Below are 18,613 nucleotides of genomic sequence, written 5' to 3'. Positions count from 1 at the left end.
AGAGTTTGGGCCTCTAATTTAAACTCCATATATTTAATACATTGTTGAAAAATTTTACGGTGGTGGCAAGATAACAGTGACAGAGCGGTTTCTTCTTCTGTGATTCCCGAAACTTACAGAGGTCAGTGTAGGGTTGGGAAATACTTGGTCAGTTGACATTTGATGTCATCTGATTTTACACAATATTTTTTGACTTTCAAGCAATAAATGGGGTGCGTGTTTTACCGTTTTCATCTAGACAAGGCACATGATGTGGAAATGTTATGTTTTCCAAGGTACTAATTTTTGTGAATTTCCTCGTGTTAACAGTAAAATGCAAGCAGATATCTAAGAAGATGCTGTACTAGACAGGCCTTGATCAATGGATGTGTATATTTATAAAACAGCCCAAGTGCTTTTGGAGAAAGAGAATAGAAACTTTAAAAACAAAATGGGATTCTATGTAAAAACAAAGTGTAGTAAAATAAAATGAACACATATATCTAATACATGAGATATAGTGACACAAAAACAAGTGCACCATTTTAAAGGAACAAGCCACTAAGCTGATGCCAGAAAGAAACCACTAAAGTAAAGCAATAACATCAGAGATTAATTCAAAATACGTATTCCCTCCTTGTCATGTCTAGATGCAAGCTAACAAGCAATCAACATTTTAGAGTACTTCTCTGATGGGAGTTCTACAAATCAAGTCCAAATTTCAAAGTTGGCTTTTTCTTTCATTCCCAGGTTGCAAAGACATCGGGCAAAGTGTGCCATATTTCATATCTAATATACAAATAACTATTCATTAACATCAAATAAACACAGCTACAAATAAATGGCAACATAAATTGGACCAGATAATGCTTACAAATTTTGATATTTTAATACAGTGCCATTAATGCTCAGATTAACTGTGATTCTGTGGATATTTATCAATATTCTGAACATATTACATCTTCAGAAATTTAACTTAAAGTGCTGGGGGGAAGTCGCAGATGATTAAAACCCTGCAATTCACCACAAGCCTCTGAATAAATGATTCCCTGGATTGGATTTTAACACAACATATACATAAATATACACACAAACATATACAAGACTATTCACTATTTAGTCTCAAACTCACATGCTTCTACTTCAGAAATAGATTGTAGTAGTCACGTAACAGAAACAACAAACTTACACATGCATGTGCTTGCTAACACACACCTGGGTTAAACAAGGGGGGAAGGAGGCTAAAAAAAATTACAAGGTGAAAGCAGAAGGATATGAAAGTGCACACGCACACGCAAGCAGGCAGGAACGTCTTCAGGGTCTAACCCTGGGGATAAAGGGTTCTGGGCTCAGCTGGATTAGAGCAAACAATTATTTTCTCTTTCTTTAAAAGATACGAGTGTATCTTCTTACTCACTCTTCTACCGTCTTACAGCAGGAAAGCCTCCAGTCCAACAACAAATAATGAATAATTAATTCTTCTTAGAATTTTGTCTAATTAAGTACCATGTGCAAGCAAGCACAGAATCCCTAGCCAGCTGCCTTGTTCTCATTTGAAAAGACGAGATAAGGGCACTAACAGTTGTTCTACTTTTCCTGAAGAGATACACCTGAGAAAAGTGTCAAATGAACACTTTTCCAGCTCCAAGTCAGATAATAGAATACTGCATAATACTCCAAGAAAAAGGCAAATCTCACAAGTTTAATTCATAAAAGGTAAATCATAGATGATAACTACAGGCACTAATATCAATGGGAACTTGAGTCAATTGAATTAGAGTTTCCTTGTAAAAAAGTCAAATTAAACCCAATACCAGTACTTCACAACCTCAGGTGTGGCTCAGGTGGGGGGGAAAAGGTTGTCTTGGAAACAAAAGTTCCTGGTTTAATTCCCCAGCTCCTTCTAGCATGTTGAAGTGTGATGCCTGAACCACTGATACTGGGTACTGCTCATAGGCTACCCAATGCTCGTGGTTCATCTATGGTGGGTGCAGAGGGCAAGTTCCCCCCAGGGATTATTTAAATATTCAAAATTCCAGTTAAAAACACAACAACATACAAACACACTGAACTCTCGAGCATAACAAGGGGTGGTCTTCCATTTCGCTCTGTACAGTAGCATGCTAACATTAAAATTTTTCATCCATATGCTTCCAGGATTTTATTGCTTAATATCTGTAGGTTATCATCTAGATATTTTATGCTGATTCCTTATTTTGATTCCACTTTATTTTAGGCTAAAGATTTGTGATTTCGATTTCTTACTTTTTGAAAGGAATTTGTTGAAATTGCTGATGAAAAAGAGCAATGACAATGATAAGCAAATGTGTGAGATATTAAACCAAATCATCAATAAGTTTACAACAAAAAAATATTACATCACAAAAAGAGAAAATTATAAAGAATGAGACATGAATCATCTGAGTCTACATGTGATAAGTGTTCAAACCAATAAAAAATACAAATAAAATATATGAAGAAAATGTTTAAATATCTGCAAATAGATTTAGCAATATTCAATAGATATGGAATTAATTGGAAGAAAGAAATGTGTTTACAATTGTAACACATTCTCAGTCAAATTCACTAGTCAGACGAGCCTGGACATGAAACAACATCCTCCTACCTGCAAGCCAACTTGGAGTTGAACAAAAGAATTATCTAGGTCATTGTTGGTGGAAAGTACAAAGAGTAGCATATATGACACCCCCGTCCATAACATGTAAAAGATGGTGGAATAAGCGTTGTAAAACGGATCAGGATGCAAACAAACACCTTGACCGTCTGTATTTCGAGAAACTCAACTTCTTTTACATTCCTGTGACAAACATGTGGTCAAAATAGAAGAGAGGGGTCTAATAAGAGGAGTTGGTTAGCCTGGGGCTAACCAAGCAGGGGGCATTCCACTTCAAACAATAAAAAAAATGGAGATGGATAGGTGAGGAGGGATTACGCCAAACGCTACAAAGAGCAAAGCTTACTCAAAAGCTCGTCCAACCAAGGGGTCAGAGGTAGGCTAAGTGCCCACAGCTACGAATCCTTATCCATACAAGAGACGTGACATTCCTGTGGGACTAACAGATGCAATTGCAGGCCAACAATGGCCTTGGGTCATTAAACCATTATGAAGATGGCAAGTAGTTCTCAAAACCCTCTAACCTCCATTTCAACCACAGATAACTGGAAAAAAATACATTTTACTACCCTTTTATCTTTATTTCTCCAACATTCCTCGGGAATTTAAAGAGTGGCTATTTTAATGGGCAGATGGGGAAAAAAACACAATGTTTATGGAATCAAAAAGTCTATGATCAACTGTTTTCTTAAAAAAACTATTACTTAACCATTTGTTCTGTTAACTTTCAAAGCTGAAGCAGAGTCTTACCGTATATTCAAAGCTCAACTTTACAGACCCTCAATTTTTTTGGTATCAATCACTTGTGACCTGAGCATCTGTGTCTCCTGAAGACTAAGAACTTGGGCATCAACATCTTTTTTTCTTGACAGTAACATAATTAAAACACACATTACTTCTACATCTATTAAAGTCTACAGTTTGACCCTTGGAACACTTCTCTCTCTTTTTATGAGTAGAGTCACTAAAGGTCCCAACCAATGGATTTACCTGACCTTGTTCCAGCCTGAACTCAGTCCTTACATGAATAATTCTATTCATAAATTGTATCCCTATCTACCTATGCATTTGTGCTTTACAACAGGGAAGAATGACAGTATCACCATATTTGTAGACAACGCATCTGAGAACTCTGTGAGACTAAAAAGGCAGTTTACGACCGGCCGGTCTTGACTTGGAACTCAAGTGTAAAGACACTATGAACTGGTCCCACCTCTTGTTTGTTAGTGAGCAGCACAGACTGCGGAAGGCTCTTTAAGGGTCACGGAACGGAAATTAATGCTGAGTCACAACACTCAGGCTTAAGCAACAGGCAGAGAGGAAGAGAACAGGGACCATGTCGTGGGAGCCTGCAGGAGAACATGACTCAAGCATCTGTTACTACAGCAGGGGAGCAACATAAAAAAGAAATACATAAAAAGCAGACTAATGACTCCATGACAAGACATGGTCAAAGTGACCCAATCCCAATTTTTTCATCCACGTGGCTCAGTTTGGATATGTGTAATCAATTTGTCAGCAAACAAAAGGCAAACAGAATTTGGTATTCTCTGATGTTCTCAGTGGGGTATTTGCCAGTACTTAATTGACAAATTGACAAAAGCAGGACAACGAAAAAACAATGATAATACATTTTAAGGATTATATCAGTAAAGTCATGCTCATAGACTTACACAAGGGCTGTAATCGCAACTTACAACACAGGGTTTTGGCAATCTCGACACATGCTTGGTAAGCCAAAACATGCACTTCTATTCCGCTCCATCTGTGTGCTGCTAATATGTTTACCTCTGTTCCACTGTTTAGCTCCTTTTCCACACTGACTGCCAAAACCTCACATAAGTATTTGTGGATGTTTTCGAATTTTCACAAAGTGTAAATAGAAAGATAGGATGTGCCTCTTTTATGAAAGGAGATCTCAGAAGGCTTTCTAAACTCATTTGGTTGATAAATTGGAACGAGTCATCAAAAGTATAAGATGAAATTATGGGATATAAAAGAAAAATGACAAAAAGCGAGGGACAGGAATCAAAAACAAAGTCAACACATTTGTGAAGCTGAAACAATCTAGAAAAACCTCAATTTCGAATTCTAACTCTCAGCTAATCTATATGTGTGGAATGACATCTGAGATTTCAGATGTAGGATCTCCCTTAGAAAGTTGCAAGATAATGATATGGCATCTAGGCTGGGATGCAATCTGCTTCATCACAACTCTCTCGAGTGTTTACTTCTACAAGAAATGCCAAATATTAGACATCACACATGCAGTGAAGGGGACTACAAATGAGCATAAAACTAATAGACTGTTTGCTGTGTTTGCCATTTGCTGCCACTATTTGGCAATGCCGTTAACCTTAAATCACTGTCAGTCATCTAAGGTGGTGGACTTCGTATAAGGAAGACGTGCATGGTCGAAACTTGTAAAAGCCTCCAGCCTCCCCAGTCTTTATATGTACGCAATACTGGAAATATTACCAACATACAATGTAGATGTTTTGTCATAAAGGCAACATTTTTTCCAAATGAATCGTGTACACAGTTTAGTGGGTAATGTAAATGATAAAAAATCATTTTGTGATATATTAAAAACATTTTATTCAAATATACTGATGATGAATATGCTGTTTCCCCTAACATTTTCTTTCTATGTTTTACTCACCTAATTTAACTTTTCATTTTACCTTACTGTGAGTCTTTATCAAGGTTGATGTCTCCCTACCATTTGTTGTCATTTTTATTGAAGAATTCATTGCACGATGCTTTTTGTATGTTAATTTACCTAGATGTTGACGGAGCTTATCAGCAAGTCTATTGCCAGGAAAACAATAGAGCCATCAACAGTTTTTACATCAATTCTAGTTTGATAAAGGACTTGATCGTCTGTGCTGTTTCTGTGTTAAGTTACTCCCCCTGAACTGGTTTCATCACAACCTGGGGAAATGTGACTACAGAGCATGGATAATCAATTGAGTCTTTAGTTGACGTCCAAAATCTCAAACTTTTAAAAACTGTCTTTATCTCTGTAAAGCTCATTTGGATTTTATGACATTTGCATGGAAAATCAACTGTGGCCGAATTATTTTCTGAAAACCAACAAAATTGTAGAATTAGAGCCTGGTAACAGGTACAAATGGCCTAAATTTGTTAGTCAGAGAATAAAAATGTGTCATGGGTGCAGTTTGTCAGGTGACAGTTAAAATAAGTGAAAGTGTGTGTATTTATATGCCGACAGAATATATAGGAATTTGGGGTTTGTTGAGGTGACAGCAGATGAATCAGCTCATTTCCCGTGCTGCCTCTGGGGGATAGACAGGCTGACAGGAGAGCAAATAAGGATGACTCATCCTGACTCAGAAGCATAACAGATGCGCGCGCACACACGCACACACGCACACGCACACACGCACACACACACACACACACACACACACACACACACACACACGGGTGATGGATTATCCCTACCGTAAAACATGCTTTAGTGGCTTCCAACTGCACTGAAAGGAAACCTCTCATGTTCTTTGAGATTCTTTGGTAAATTCCCCCCCGTTAATCATGGTATCACACACAGCTCTTTTTTTCCTCCAATTCATGCCCATTGCAATTGCAGCTGCATTGACAAACCACCCTGCAGCCACCAACCTGTGATTCATCCCAAGAGTCTGTCTGTTAAGAGATAGACACAAGCAGGTGCTCAGTCACAGCCATTAACACGCGGACGCACATCAGGACAGCATTCCAGTCTGCCTGCGTCTTTTGTGCCGGCGACGTTGGTGCAGCGACGGGTGCACTGATCTTGTCGAGCAGATACCTGAACAACCTTCAAAGCATAGAGGCCCCTTTGATCTGACAAGTTATAGTGGGCACACATGCACAGACACATGGAAACATGTGCACGCAGCCTGCTCAGTGAATCCTGTTGAGGTCTTTTTTTTGGACACCGGTCAACTGATTTTACGATGAAAAATAAAAAGTGGAGCCCACAAAACCTGTTGTGGAGAGAACAGACACAAAACTACCGGCTTATTTTCAATGCAGTGAATGATACGCTGTGAGATAATCAGTTCTTTACAAGTCATCCGACATTTGTTTATTTTTAACCTTGAGGACACAACAACTTTTGTCTGAAAAGTGCGACATGGCACGAGAAGTGTTTCGGTGTGCTGCATTATGAATGTACCATCCCTCCACTTTGTAATGTAACACAAAAAGAAATAGGTGATATTGTTGGCTTATTCAAAACACTTATGAATACTTTGTGACCCAAATTCTAAATTCAGCACATTTTGAACTAATAAGGCCACATAATGATAAATTAAAATTTACAAAACAAATATGAGACAACACTATACTATGTTTCTGACAAAACAACTTGTGGTACAAAACATTTTGAACTTCAGTCTATTGAGAAACATCTAACAAAATACAAAAAAAGATTGTGTTTATTAAGTTTAGGTCTGATAAAAGGTGAGGAGGATGAACAAAGGCAGCCTGTTCTAGTCAGTATCTGCCATTGCAGGTTAAGTGAAGCAGGCTTGAATGACTGGCGATTGTTTGGGTGACTGTTTGCAAAGTGGTCCCCAGTGTCCCCCCTACATTGTAAGCAACTGCTTGAGATCAACTGCTTTTGTGTATGTGATCACGCATCCCTTACCTGCTTTCGGGCCGTGATGGGTATCATCCAGCACTAGACTGTCCATGCACCTCAGCTCCCAGGCATGGACCTCAGTATTCCATATGGCAGGCACCAACACAGTGTACTGGGCTCTGGGATTGCATGGCCAGGAGAAACATTGAATTGTAAAGACAAGTTAGAGAGACTGCAGATTAAATCTAAGAATGGTAAATGTTTGACAATGGGATTGGGAATTTATGCTCAACTGTAGTTGATCAAATGTACCCTAACAGAGAGACACAAGACAAACACTGTTCTTTTCATTTGGCTCTTGAAGAGCAGGCACTTTTTGTATTTCCCAGCATGATAAACTATTCCTTTACAAAGTAGAACTGATGACAGAGTGGACCCACTAGACAAGTCAATGATTCGTTACAAAGAATGTGATTGAAAATTAAGTTAAAAAAAAGTTATTGGAAATTTTGAGAGATACCAGGGTTGAGATATCAAACCCAGCAAAGAGTGATTAATGGACAGGGGCAGAAGAAGAAAGAATGGTTGGATGAGGATGAAAACTGGAGGATGAGTGGTCATCAGGGAAGAATAATGGCAGACGTAGACAGATTTTCATGGATGCACAGTAGACCATCTTTCAGCTCATTTGAAAGAAAGCCTGTGTGTTGACAGTGACCTAAATGACTTATTAAACATTAGACTGTAATTTAATAGTCTCTGCTGTATACCCTGCATCCTGCGCAACAGGACTATGCACCACCAATTGACTGTTATGCTAACGATCTCAAAAATTATGAAAATAACAAACCAATTCTAATAGTAATTCGCCCTCTACATTTGCTTGAAATTACAGCTCAACCAAAGGCGGAGAAACCCAAGTCAACAATAATCTTAAGACAATTCAAGTGACATCTTTTTTTCCTCTTTGACTTCCTAATGATCTAGGAGGTAAGGCTGTGGAATTAATTGCCGATGCCTTAAGTTGGTAAATATCTCAAAATTAAATATTTGTCGTTTGCAGCTTTGATTTAGTTTCCCTAATAGGATCTCAACCCTCGCCAAACAAAGGAAATTCTTGGTATTAGTTGGAAAAGTGTGAGTAGTCAAGAGACTGAGAATTTCAAATTTGTGTATTGAGTTAGAAAAACAAAAACACACACGTAAAAGGACATCTATCCTGAGAATGATCGGCAAACTGAACGTGTTTTGCAATCTTTTAAATGCTTGAGAAAGGAAAACGAAACATAGACTCAACTGAAAGCAGCCTTGAAAATGTGGAGTAAACAAATGATGTGTCAACCCCTCTGGCTGAATGAGGGTGTCAATGTGTCAATGAGGATAAATGGATGAAAAACTGAGGCACGGAGGAGGAGAGAGAGGGACACAGAAGAAAATGAAACCGGGGGGGGGGGGGGGGCATTTAGCCCATGGAGGTTTATGGGAAATGACCACTGTGAATGAGCGGGCAAACAAAAGAAAAAGACAGAAAGATGTTGTATGAGCTGAGACTGAATGGGAGGAAAAGACCAAGCAAAGCAAAGCATCCCATGTTAAAGGGCCTCCTCTGCTGAAGCATCAACCAGTATAAAGCCAAAACATATCTAAAAAAAATGGGGCTTTTTTTAAGAGTCTGTCAGATATATAACTACAAATAATTGTTTTCAGTCTAACAGATATACTGGTATGATGCCAATATCAAAACTTGAAATAGCAACATGCAATACTAAAAAGATTTGATCAGTGTCTTGCAACTATAATCAGAGCATGACAAGAACTTTGGTTCGACACAGCAATTCAGTTAAATGTCAGTCGTAATGTCAAAGTACATGAGCTATATTTTTGGACAAAGTCTACCAGTTATTCCATATATATAGATATGTATGTATGTATGTATGTATGTGCACACACACACGTATATGTATATTCGTATATATATATATATATATATATATATATACACATATATACCTATATACGTATGTACAAACACCAAACAGAAAACAAATGGATCCACCATACCAGTATTACTCTGGCTACATTACTCAGAGCCATGTGCCCTGAAGAAGTGATAAACATTTCTGGCAAAATGGCACCGAATGTTACAAACACGGCAGACACTGTGTTCCTATTTACACCAGAGTCTTCTTAGAGGCCCAAGCAGATTGACATCTACTTGAATTACTCTGCTTAGAAGATTTCCAGCCCATGAACAATTGTTGTCCTTTATGTTCACATTCCTGTGCAATCACAGCAAGTTAGCGGGTACTCAGATGTCTACACACTGGCCTGCTCACACCAAAATTTATGCCACACGGCAACTTCATGTACTCCTGAGAGCAAAACAGCGGTAGTGATGACTCCAAAATGCGAGGGGGGAGCTGTGAGAACAAAGAGTAGAGAAGTCTTTTGCTGGTGAGCAAGGCTGGTTTAGGAGTCATGGCTAAAGATGGCAGCTGATGGACAGTCTGGTGTAAAATGTCAAATGATATGTATGTGCAACTAAATTAGTCATTACTTGATTGAGGTCTGTAAGAAATTTCCAACATTCAAATAGCATAAGAGTAAGGCCTTTATTAGAAAATTAAGTGCTTTAAGACCTCTTCTTGTTCTTTTGTTCAATAGTCCCTCTTTCTACACTCCAAATCCAACAATTAGGATGCCTCTTTCACTAGACTGTCTCCCCTCTCTGTCTGCCCTCCAATTTATCTTTCTTTCTTTCATTCTTTTTCTTTCTTTTATTCCAATTGCTGTCTTTCTTTTTTCAGCAGTATCTTCCCAGCGTAAGGGGATCCTGCCCTGGGAGACAGTCAAAGCACTTAGCAGTGACTTCTGACCAGGCTTTCATAATGATGCCAGGCGGGCAACAAGGACTTCTCAATGTGACAGGATGGCAAGCTGCCGATTGAACCCCGGGACCAGAACAAAACGTGACTATGAGTGGTGTGCTTAGTGCATGCACAGACAAACAGGATAACCATTGCATCTTTTCTCTTTCTGTGCAAAAACTCAAAGTAAAACCTAGTCATAGTATAAAATGCTGGTACTAGAAAGTGGTAGGTGGTTGGCACTGAAACAATTGTTAAAGTCTGCCCTTCATTATCCACTTTTGCCAGTCATAGCTGCGTACCTAATCTTCCCCCCTCTCTGGCTCATGATAAAGTGCTTTATCACTGCCTGTGACGTAGCTACATTTATAAAACCCCTTTGCTGTTTCAACACATTCATCCAATAAGCTGCACAGATCTCAGACTAAGGTAAACAAACTCCAGTGCAGACAGTTTTGCCTTTCCTAAACGCAAAGCACAAGGATGTTAAACGTACGAGACTGAACAAGGCATATCTTGTAGAATAAACAAGATAAAACTTCATTTTAATAGGCACTGCATGCCAGTCCATCACAGACACTGGCAATTTACATGAACCCAGTGACCATGCTGAGTTGCTATAACAACAGATCCATGTCAACAAAACTTGTCCCCTGAATGTGATGCTTATATTCAATATAGTGAAAGCTAGAAAGAGGGGTCTAACTGAAAGCAGCATGAGCTGTCATTAACAGGACACATTGAGCATTGAGAATGTTTAGTAAAAACATGCAACACAACAACCATAGCGAAAACCATGACCTTTCCATAATTTTTAAAGAATATCAGGTGTCAAAATATATCCTGGTCACGATAAACTGGCTGATGGTCATGGGTGACCTAAACATTTTCTCAAGCCTCTCAAACAGCTAGATTGTATAGTCCTTAATCTTTTGAGAACTGTACAGCCTTTGAGTACAGTTGTTCTGAGACATTCATGAAGGTGATCTAGGATAATCAGCATTGCTCAAGTAGGGCCAGATAATTCAGCAGAATATACTTAATACTGGCCAACTGTGTCAATGTACAAGGGGTTATTCTTAAAGAATGACGTGTACATTAAGAGCCAGATTGGTGTCAAGGAAATGTCTATGGATTTTTTTTTCTTAATCTTTGAGAGCCTTTTCCATAATGCAATGCATTATTTGATTAATTTGTAGATCAAAACCATTTCCCCTGTAACTCCCAGGTTGTTTTCCAAATCACTGAATCAATTTGAAATTGATGAACTATAAACTGAAAAATTGCAATAAACAGAAAAGGGGACAAAAAGCATTACAAATTCAGTATTTTTTTTTTCTGATTCTGAAATGACATGACATTTTAAGATAGAATCAGTGATATTTCACCAAATTGCAATACTTGTACCGGTAATTGGAATCTGAAGGCAGTATTCCTTCTGGAAATAATCAGGGCATGGATTTACGTCATGTATCTGATGCATGGATTGACAACCAAACATGTAAAATAATGGCTTCTTAATATCATAATATTCATTATTTTCCATTGCCCAAGCCCTGGATGAAGGACCTTAAAACAGGTTATTATCATTTGTATTAATCAAACTGCAGATGATTATATTATTGGTGATGATAAAAAAAAATATCAATTTTCTGTGAGCAAACACATTCATATAACAAACACAATGCAGATCAGTACTTCAGTTTACTTACAGGTCAACAGGCACTCTCAGCAGCAGGGGTAACACCACACCCTCGTCCTTCAGCTCCAGGAGTCGAGGCTCCAGGAGCTCAATAATGGTCAAAGCAGTATGGAACACAGCTGGCAGGCCTGGGGATAGACAACAGGATAGCCATAAATGATACAGATGGACATGATGCAAAAACTGTGGGTCCCTTGATGCAAGCCTCAGACATTAATGAGCCTTGAGGCCTTTGAAAAAATGACAGCTCAGAAAGAGCCAGTTGCAGACTTCAGTGACTACACATTACCATATATTTGCTATCATAACTCCCCTCAAGTAAACAACTTTTGTGTCACAGGCAACTTAAGTGCAATACCAAAACTAGCAAGATAGAGGCCTTAAAGTCCTCTTGAACATTAAAGATGTAAGGGAACGACCCAAGTCCTAACAAACTGCTCTATGCATCATCGATTCCAACAGATATTAGTATCATGTTGTAATTTGGATCAGGGGTAGCTTTAAAGAATACCCTCAATCTGAGCATAGTCAGATTGAGACTTTAAAAAGAGGAATAAATTAATGTTCTTTGTCAAGTTCATCAAACTTAAATTAGGCCAGAATCTTATAACCAAAGCATGTGAGCCACTGTACTGGCAGATTGTGTGAAGACGAGCGCTGGAGGCCTTGTTTTTCAAGTATGTATTTATCTAATGGAGCACTATTACTACAGCAAATGTGATGGTTAACGTCACATTTGAAAAGGGATAATTGTGGACATTTCTGTCCATAATGGGAATGAATTGAAAAATTATAGCTTCTTCACTGTTGTGTAAGTCAGGGTTTCCTAAACGTTGTGCCGCGGCACATAAGTGTGCCGTGAGAAATCATCAGGCCTGCCTTGAAAGATTATCCAATTTCACCTAATTGGTTCACTAAGCGAGTGGTGTGTAGGCAGGAAGAACAATTACATGCTCTTCCACTAGAGGGCAGTATCGCACTAAATACAAAAGTACATGGTCACGGGTGAGGCGCTATGGCAAATAGTGTAGCAAAAATATTTCAAAAGAATTAGTAGTCAATATGACATGGGTCATATTTCAATAAATATACTATTTGTGACATTTTTGTTTGGTGTCGTGCCTTGTTACTTATCTGATGTAAAATGTGTGCCATGGCTCAAAAAGGTTGGGAAATACTGGCGTAAGGTATACACAACCACCAGCAGCTAATAATGACTGTGTACTACTCCCATTGGGGGAAGTTTTCAATCCCTAGCTCCGTTTCTATTAAGGGTTCAATTGTGTTCCAGGATAGCAGAAGACTGGGAAGGAGGCCAAATAATAGGATTAACGGGCCTTTACAACACAAAATGTTTCTTCATCATCATGACCTTTTGTAGTTTTAACCAGAAATATAATACTTGTGCTGACATCATGACTTTAAATTTATACATTTAACACAAATATTTAAGGCCACCATACCGTGCTTCCAGTTTGGGGGGAAAAAAACAACAAATATAAAGGCTTTGTTTTTTGTCACAGAACAATCTGGATTGAGAGCTGTAGGTTTCAATGGTGCAGCCATGGATATTTTATGTAATGAGCCACAGTTAAGAGAGACCCTTAAATCAAGCGTCTGCCTGAAAAATATGGAAAAAATATAAATATAAAGCCCACCAAATTGTGAAATTACATCTGGCCTAAATAAAAAGAAAAAGCATTGTGGAGAGGAAACAAAACGAAAGCACGCTTGTGCATGCTTTTAAAAATGAATGGTAAAAAGAAATTAGCTATATTTACATAGGTGCTGCACTTTAACACAAATCTGAGCTTCTTGTCTTGATGATATTCAGTTGACCTTATTGTATACTCCAATTTTACAACATGTGAGAGGGAAATATTTTGCTTTTGATATCAGTGACAGCTATACTTTCAAGTTACTTTCAAATTATAGTTTTTCATCCCTTTCCTATCCAGTGAGAACTTGACAGCATATGATTGTAGTAAACTAAGGGATTACATGTGAAATCCCCCCTGCTAAATCATCTCTTTAAAACCCATTGAATCAACTGGAAAATGCATCATTATGGATAGGCTGCTTTCTATCTTTTCAAACATTTGAGGTGGTCAGTACAGAAATGAATGTCTTCTAGATTACCAAATGCCAAGCAATAAGATGAAGAGGAAGATCGGGCAACAGCATGTAGGTATCAATGGAAATGTGCCTGTTCACAAACTTGAGACAGCTTTTGTACCCTTCAGAAAATGTAATTAGGCCCATAAGCCTCCTATATTCTGATAAAAAAAAAAATAAAATCTGGAAACAAATTGCACAGGATTATGATGTCTTAATGGATTGGCATCTCATAGGAGAAAAATACACAGCAAGATATTTCTACCTATGAAATAGTACGAGAAAACAGGAATTATTTTGTGTTCATACTATTAAAACAGAAGAAAACCAATAGATAAATAAATGAAGAAAATGATTATCATAGAAAGAATATTCCAATGGACACTTCTACCTAACCTTAAAATTAAAAGATTTGCTTTGTACTTGGAAAACTAACTCTATAAACCTGCTTTTCAATCATTATTTCCTAAACCAAAAATTTCCAAAACATGTGCTCCAAAGATGTGCTCACTCCAAATGTACATTTCATTTCAGTGACTCTGTCCCAAATACAATTGAGATTAGTCACAAAAGTTGAAATATTGTTTGTATACAGTATCTCAATCGATCTAGTGAGAATATCTATGTTGCACCCTCCCATCCATCTCCCCGAAATACCTTAAATATCTAAGTCAGTGAAACCTAAAAAAAAAGGATTAATACATTGTTCTGACATTACATTTACATTTTAATTAGATATGGATTAAAATGAAAAACTTTCATTTTTAATCAATTGTACACGAATGACCAGCCTCTTTCTACAAATCTGGTATTAAAAGAAATCTAATCTGAATACATAAAAATCACAGAGTGTGTGAGTGCACATACCGTGCAGAATAATGAGATCCCAGATGGCCAGTACGGAGTCCCAACAGGGCAGGGAGGTGAAGAGAGTGAGGAACCAAGGCATCACAAAGTGGACTGATAAGACACCCAGTGACTCCTTCAGAAAGCAAGAGTTGACATAATCATAAAACATGCTCTATGGTGAAGCTTAATGTTTCATCCAGTTGATGCAAACATGTTTCTCCTTGATAAAGATTATTATTTCTCTGGTGCTGGTCATTAAGAACAAGATGAGACAAACAGGTTTCCAGATTTTGGTTAAAAAAAGTTCTGTGGACACTGTAATAACAACTGGTAATAGTAGACACACATTGCATGATAAGATAAGGAAATTCCAGGTTCATCATCTTCAAACATTACCTCCCTCAGTGAAGGATCTGCTAGTTAAATCAGCCACAACTAGAAGAATGTGTTTACAACTTGTTTTCTTCATTCTGCTGAACAGCTCCATTACAAATGCACTGCTATTCCTTGATTCTAATAAGCTCCTTTAATGAAAAGCACGCATATTGTGTCTCATTTGCATTGGTTTACTATATTTGTGTGTGGCCTCTACAGCTTTACAGCTTTACAAGACCTGTGGTCTTGACATTAGGTTTAAGAATTCCTTCAGATGTGACACTTGGGCAGCATGATTGCTAGCACGGAATGTATTTACAGTCAGGTTAATAAGTATTTGATCCCCCTGTGATTTTGCAAGTTCTCCAACTTAGAAATCATGGAGGGGTCTAAAATTTTCATCATTGGTGCATTTCCACTGTGAGTCGGAATAAAAAAAAATCAGAAATCACTTTGTATGATTGTATGATTTTTTTTAACAATCTATTTGTAAATTACAGGGTCAAATAACTATTTGATCCCTTGCTTATCAACCAGATTTCTGAACCTCAAAGACCCGTTCCTCTGCTTTTAAAGAGTCCAACTACACTCTGCTCACCATTCTAATTGAGTAGCACCTATTTGAGGTTGCTAGCTTTCTGAAAGATACCTGTGCACCCCACAATCTGCCAAAAGTATAGCACCCAACATGAGAAAAAACCAAAGAGCTGTCAAAAGAAACAAGAGACAAAATAATTGACTTTCACAAAGCTGGAAAGGGCTACAGAGCAATGGCCAAGCAGCTTGGTGAAAAATATACAACTGTTGGAGTCATTGTCAGAAAATGGAAGAGGCTAATGATGACTGTCAATGTCATCACTAACAGAAGTTTTGTTGAACTTGCTATCTGCATTGAAGCATATGTGCCATGTGTTATACAGAAAACACAGCCTTTTTGATAGGTTAAGACTTTCACCCTGATTTGAAGTGAAACTCAAGACACTCACCAAGTGTTGAGACAGTTTGGGCTTCCTGTGTTTCAAGAACTGGCCAAACACCTTCACCTGATGCTGGACTCTGAGGGGACCAGAAAATGTAATATGTATGCTGCAAATTACGGTTAATTTGTTGGAATTTTTCTTACAAATTCATCTAACATTATTTTAATTTTTACGGCATGAGACCTATAACGCTATCGGTATGAAGTGATAACAATTTTCTTTTCATAAATGGTGTGCGAATATAAAGCAAAGCATATGCTTGAGAGTTGTGTCTCTTGGCAATTAATTTCTTTCATTGCTTTTGCAATTTTCCTGTCCTCTTTATGTACTTCTGTGCTGTGCATCTTTTTTACTGTACTTCGTTTTCTCTATACACAATGGTGAAAGATAAGCTGTACAAAGCAAGTACAATATACTGTTGTGTATATGTTACTTAATTGTGCTTGTGAAAAACAATTCAATAATGTTGCCATCAAATGGAACTTGCTGTATTTTTACTGTACACCAGCTTCATGACAATATTTAGACTTTTTATCCTTTTATAAGAAGCACATTTTACTTGTTAAGACTGAGATCAAACAATTCTGCCAAATATTTGGGCTTTTCCAACAGTGCTGTCAGAGCCCAAAATGCATCTTCCTCTCCCAACTGCATCAACAACACTGCTGCAATGTAGGACATCCCTGTAAGAAACACAAAGTACATGATCACAGAAATATAACTTTATGACAATAATGCACTTGAAAAACTGAAAAAATTAAACAAAAACATCTGTAACATTTTATTTGATAGAATGGGAGGTGCTCGTGTGTGAAAATGAGGCTACAACTGCAACTATGGAGTATGTATATGCATTTGAGAGAGGAACAAAACAAATTAGTGATTATTGATAAATAACAAACACTGAAATGTAATGAAGGGGAGTCTCAAATGAATATTTTATGACACGAGAACTTGATTGGAATTCCCCTGGACTAAAAGCTGTAGAAATGAGTGTGGTCATAATGGCCTCCTTGTCTCTATAAATGGGCTTCTACTTTCCCCTGCTGGCCATGTTTAGTATTGCAAACACATTAAAACGAGCCTTCAAAACAATGCTATAAAAAGATAGTAGCCAAACAAACATTAAAAAAGGTCATTTGAAGAGCATTGTCAAAACCCACTAGCAATGTGTTCTGTCCAAAAATATGTGTCTTGTCCAAACTGAAATTTATGCTAAATCTAAACGGTTCGCTATAACATAGTAATTATGCTGTTGTTGATTAGCGACAACAGCAGTTTTCTCTCTGTTTATGTAAAAGTTTGCAATGGACTGTAATTCAGTGATACAATATTTTATTTGTACATTAACTACAACAACAACGATAAGTCAGCTAATGGTCAAATGTTAAATTACTCAGTAAGTACTGTGATATTATATGAATTATATAACATTCATATTTAAGTAAGGACATTTTACATGATGTAATTCTACATAGCGTGACTACTTTGTTTAACTTTCTGACACTGACATTTTACAGATGAATCGCCATAATGGTAAATTTAGGATAAGCAACACACTAACTGTTGATCAAAATCATGATTAGCTGCAACCTGAATTCTAAATATTCAGTCACTTACCTTGGCTGTATCCAACCAGTGGGTTATATCTAGCATAGGCGATGAGGACCCTGAAGAGTTTTGCTTGACCTTCTATGGCTTCAGGACTCTCGCCCATCAGAGACCGGTGAGTTGGAAAGGAGCGCTCTATGGGAAAAACATGATTCGTGGTAAATGCATGTATAGCGTGATGGCAGCTTGTACAAGCTTGAGACGCTTTATCATTTAATCAAGTATTTAGTTAAAAACACTCCAAAGGCAGTGTTTCAAGTCCATAAGTGTCTTAAAATGGAAAAATGTGTTCTGCTGTTTGAATTAACTGCTATATAATCCAAACACTAGCGAAAGAACATTGAGTTGTTCCACAGTACAGCCTTCACAGAGGGATGGTGATGCTATGAGTTTGTTTGGAGAAAAGAGAATGACGATTATGTATGCTTTTAACTTCCCACATGATAACATTTCCCATATGATGCTCCTTTTCTTGGCTTTTCATGAGTGGAACTTTGGTCAACCGTTTTCTCAAGTGTTCTGGTGCATGTGGATATCCTATTTATTCTGCTAATTCCTTAACTTGAACTTTAACCTTTAACACAGCCTGATGTCTGTTTGAACTCACGCAGGTCAAGAGCAATTTGCCGGAAGAGTATGATGTCATCTACAGAGTAGCCAGGCTCTGAATGGCTGGGTGATTCTTCAGCATTCAGTCCCAGATCATTTTGAGTTTCGCTCAGCGTGGCAATAGCTGACAGGATGCCATACTCACTGACACCCAAGTCCACCAGAGGGCCTCGTACCTCCAACAGGCACTTCTGTTGGGGAAGATAAATAATCTACATTCTTAAATCTCAATAATTCATTTTCAAAAAGTCAATGTGTAAAATGGGTGACTATGGGTAGGTTGAAATATGAACTTTGAAA

At 37.8% G+C, this 18,613-nt stretch overlaps 1 protein-coding gene across 1 annotated transcript in view; it reads right to left on the bottom strand.

Annotated features, from left to right (window-relative positions):
• The window catches only part of LOC147225070 (uncharacterized), a 53,413-nt gene that overhangs the window by 33,514 nt on the left and 1,286 nt on the right, over nt 1-18,613 (bottom strand). Inside the window, exons 4-10 of the mRNA XM_086163589.1 lie at nt 18,312-18,504; nt 17,714-17,839; nt 16,653-16,776; nt 16,100-16,169; nt 14,757-14,871; nt 11,785-11,902; nt 7,272-7,384 (exon numbers count right to left, since the gene is read on the bottom strand). Of these exons, the coding sequence (XP_086019715.1) occupies nt 7,272-7,384; nt 11,785-11,902; nt 14,757-14,871; nt 16,100-16,169; nt 16,653-16,776; nt 17,714-17,839; nt 18,312-18,504 (859 nt within the window). The remainder of the gene's footprint in view (nt 1-7,271; nt 7,385-11,784; nt 11,903-14,756; nt 14,872-16,099; nt 16,170-16,652; nt 16,777-17,713; nt 17,840-18,311; nt 18,505-18,613) is intronic.

Source organism: Fistularia commersonii, chromosome 17, assembly GCF_037954325.1.
Source record: "Fistularia commersonii isolate RoL2024-O1a breed Wild chromosome 17, RoL_Fcom_v1.0, whole genome shotgun sequence".
Lineage (NCBI taxonomy): Eukaryota > Metazoa > Chordata > Actinopteri > Syngnathiformes > Fistulariidae > Fistularia > Fistularia commersonii.
The sequence above is the reverse complement of the archived record's forward strand: the minus strand, read 5'-3'. Positions and strand labels throughout refer to the sequence as shown.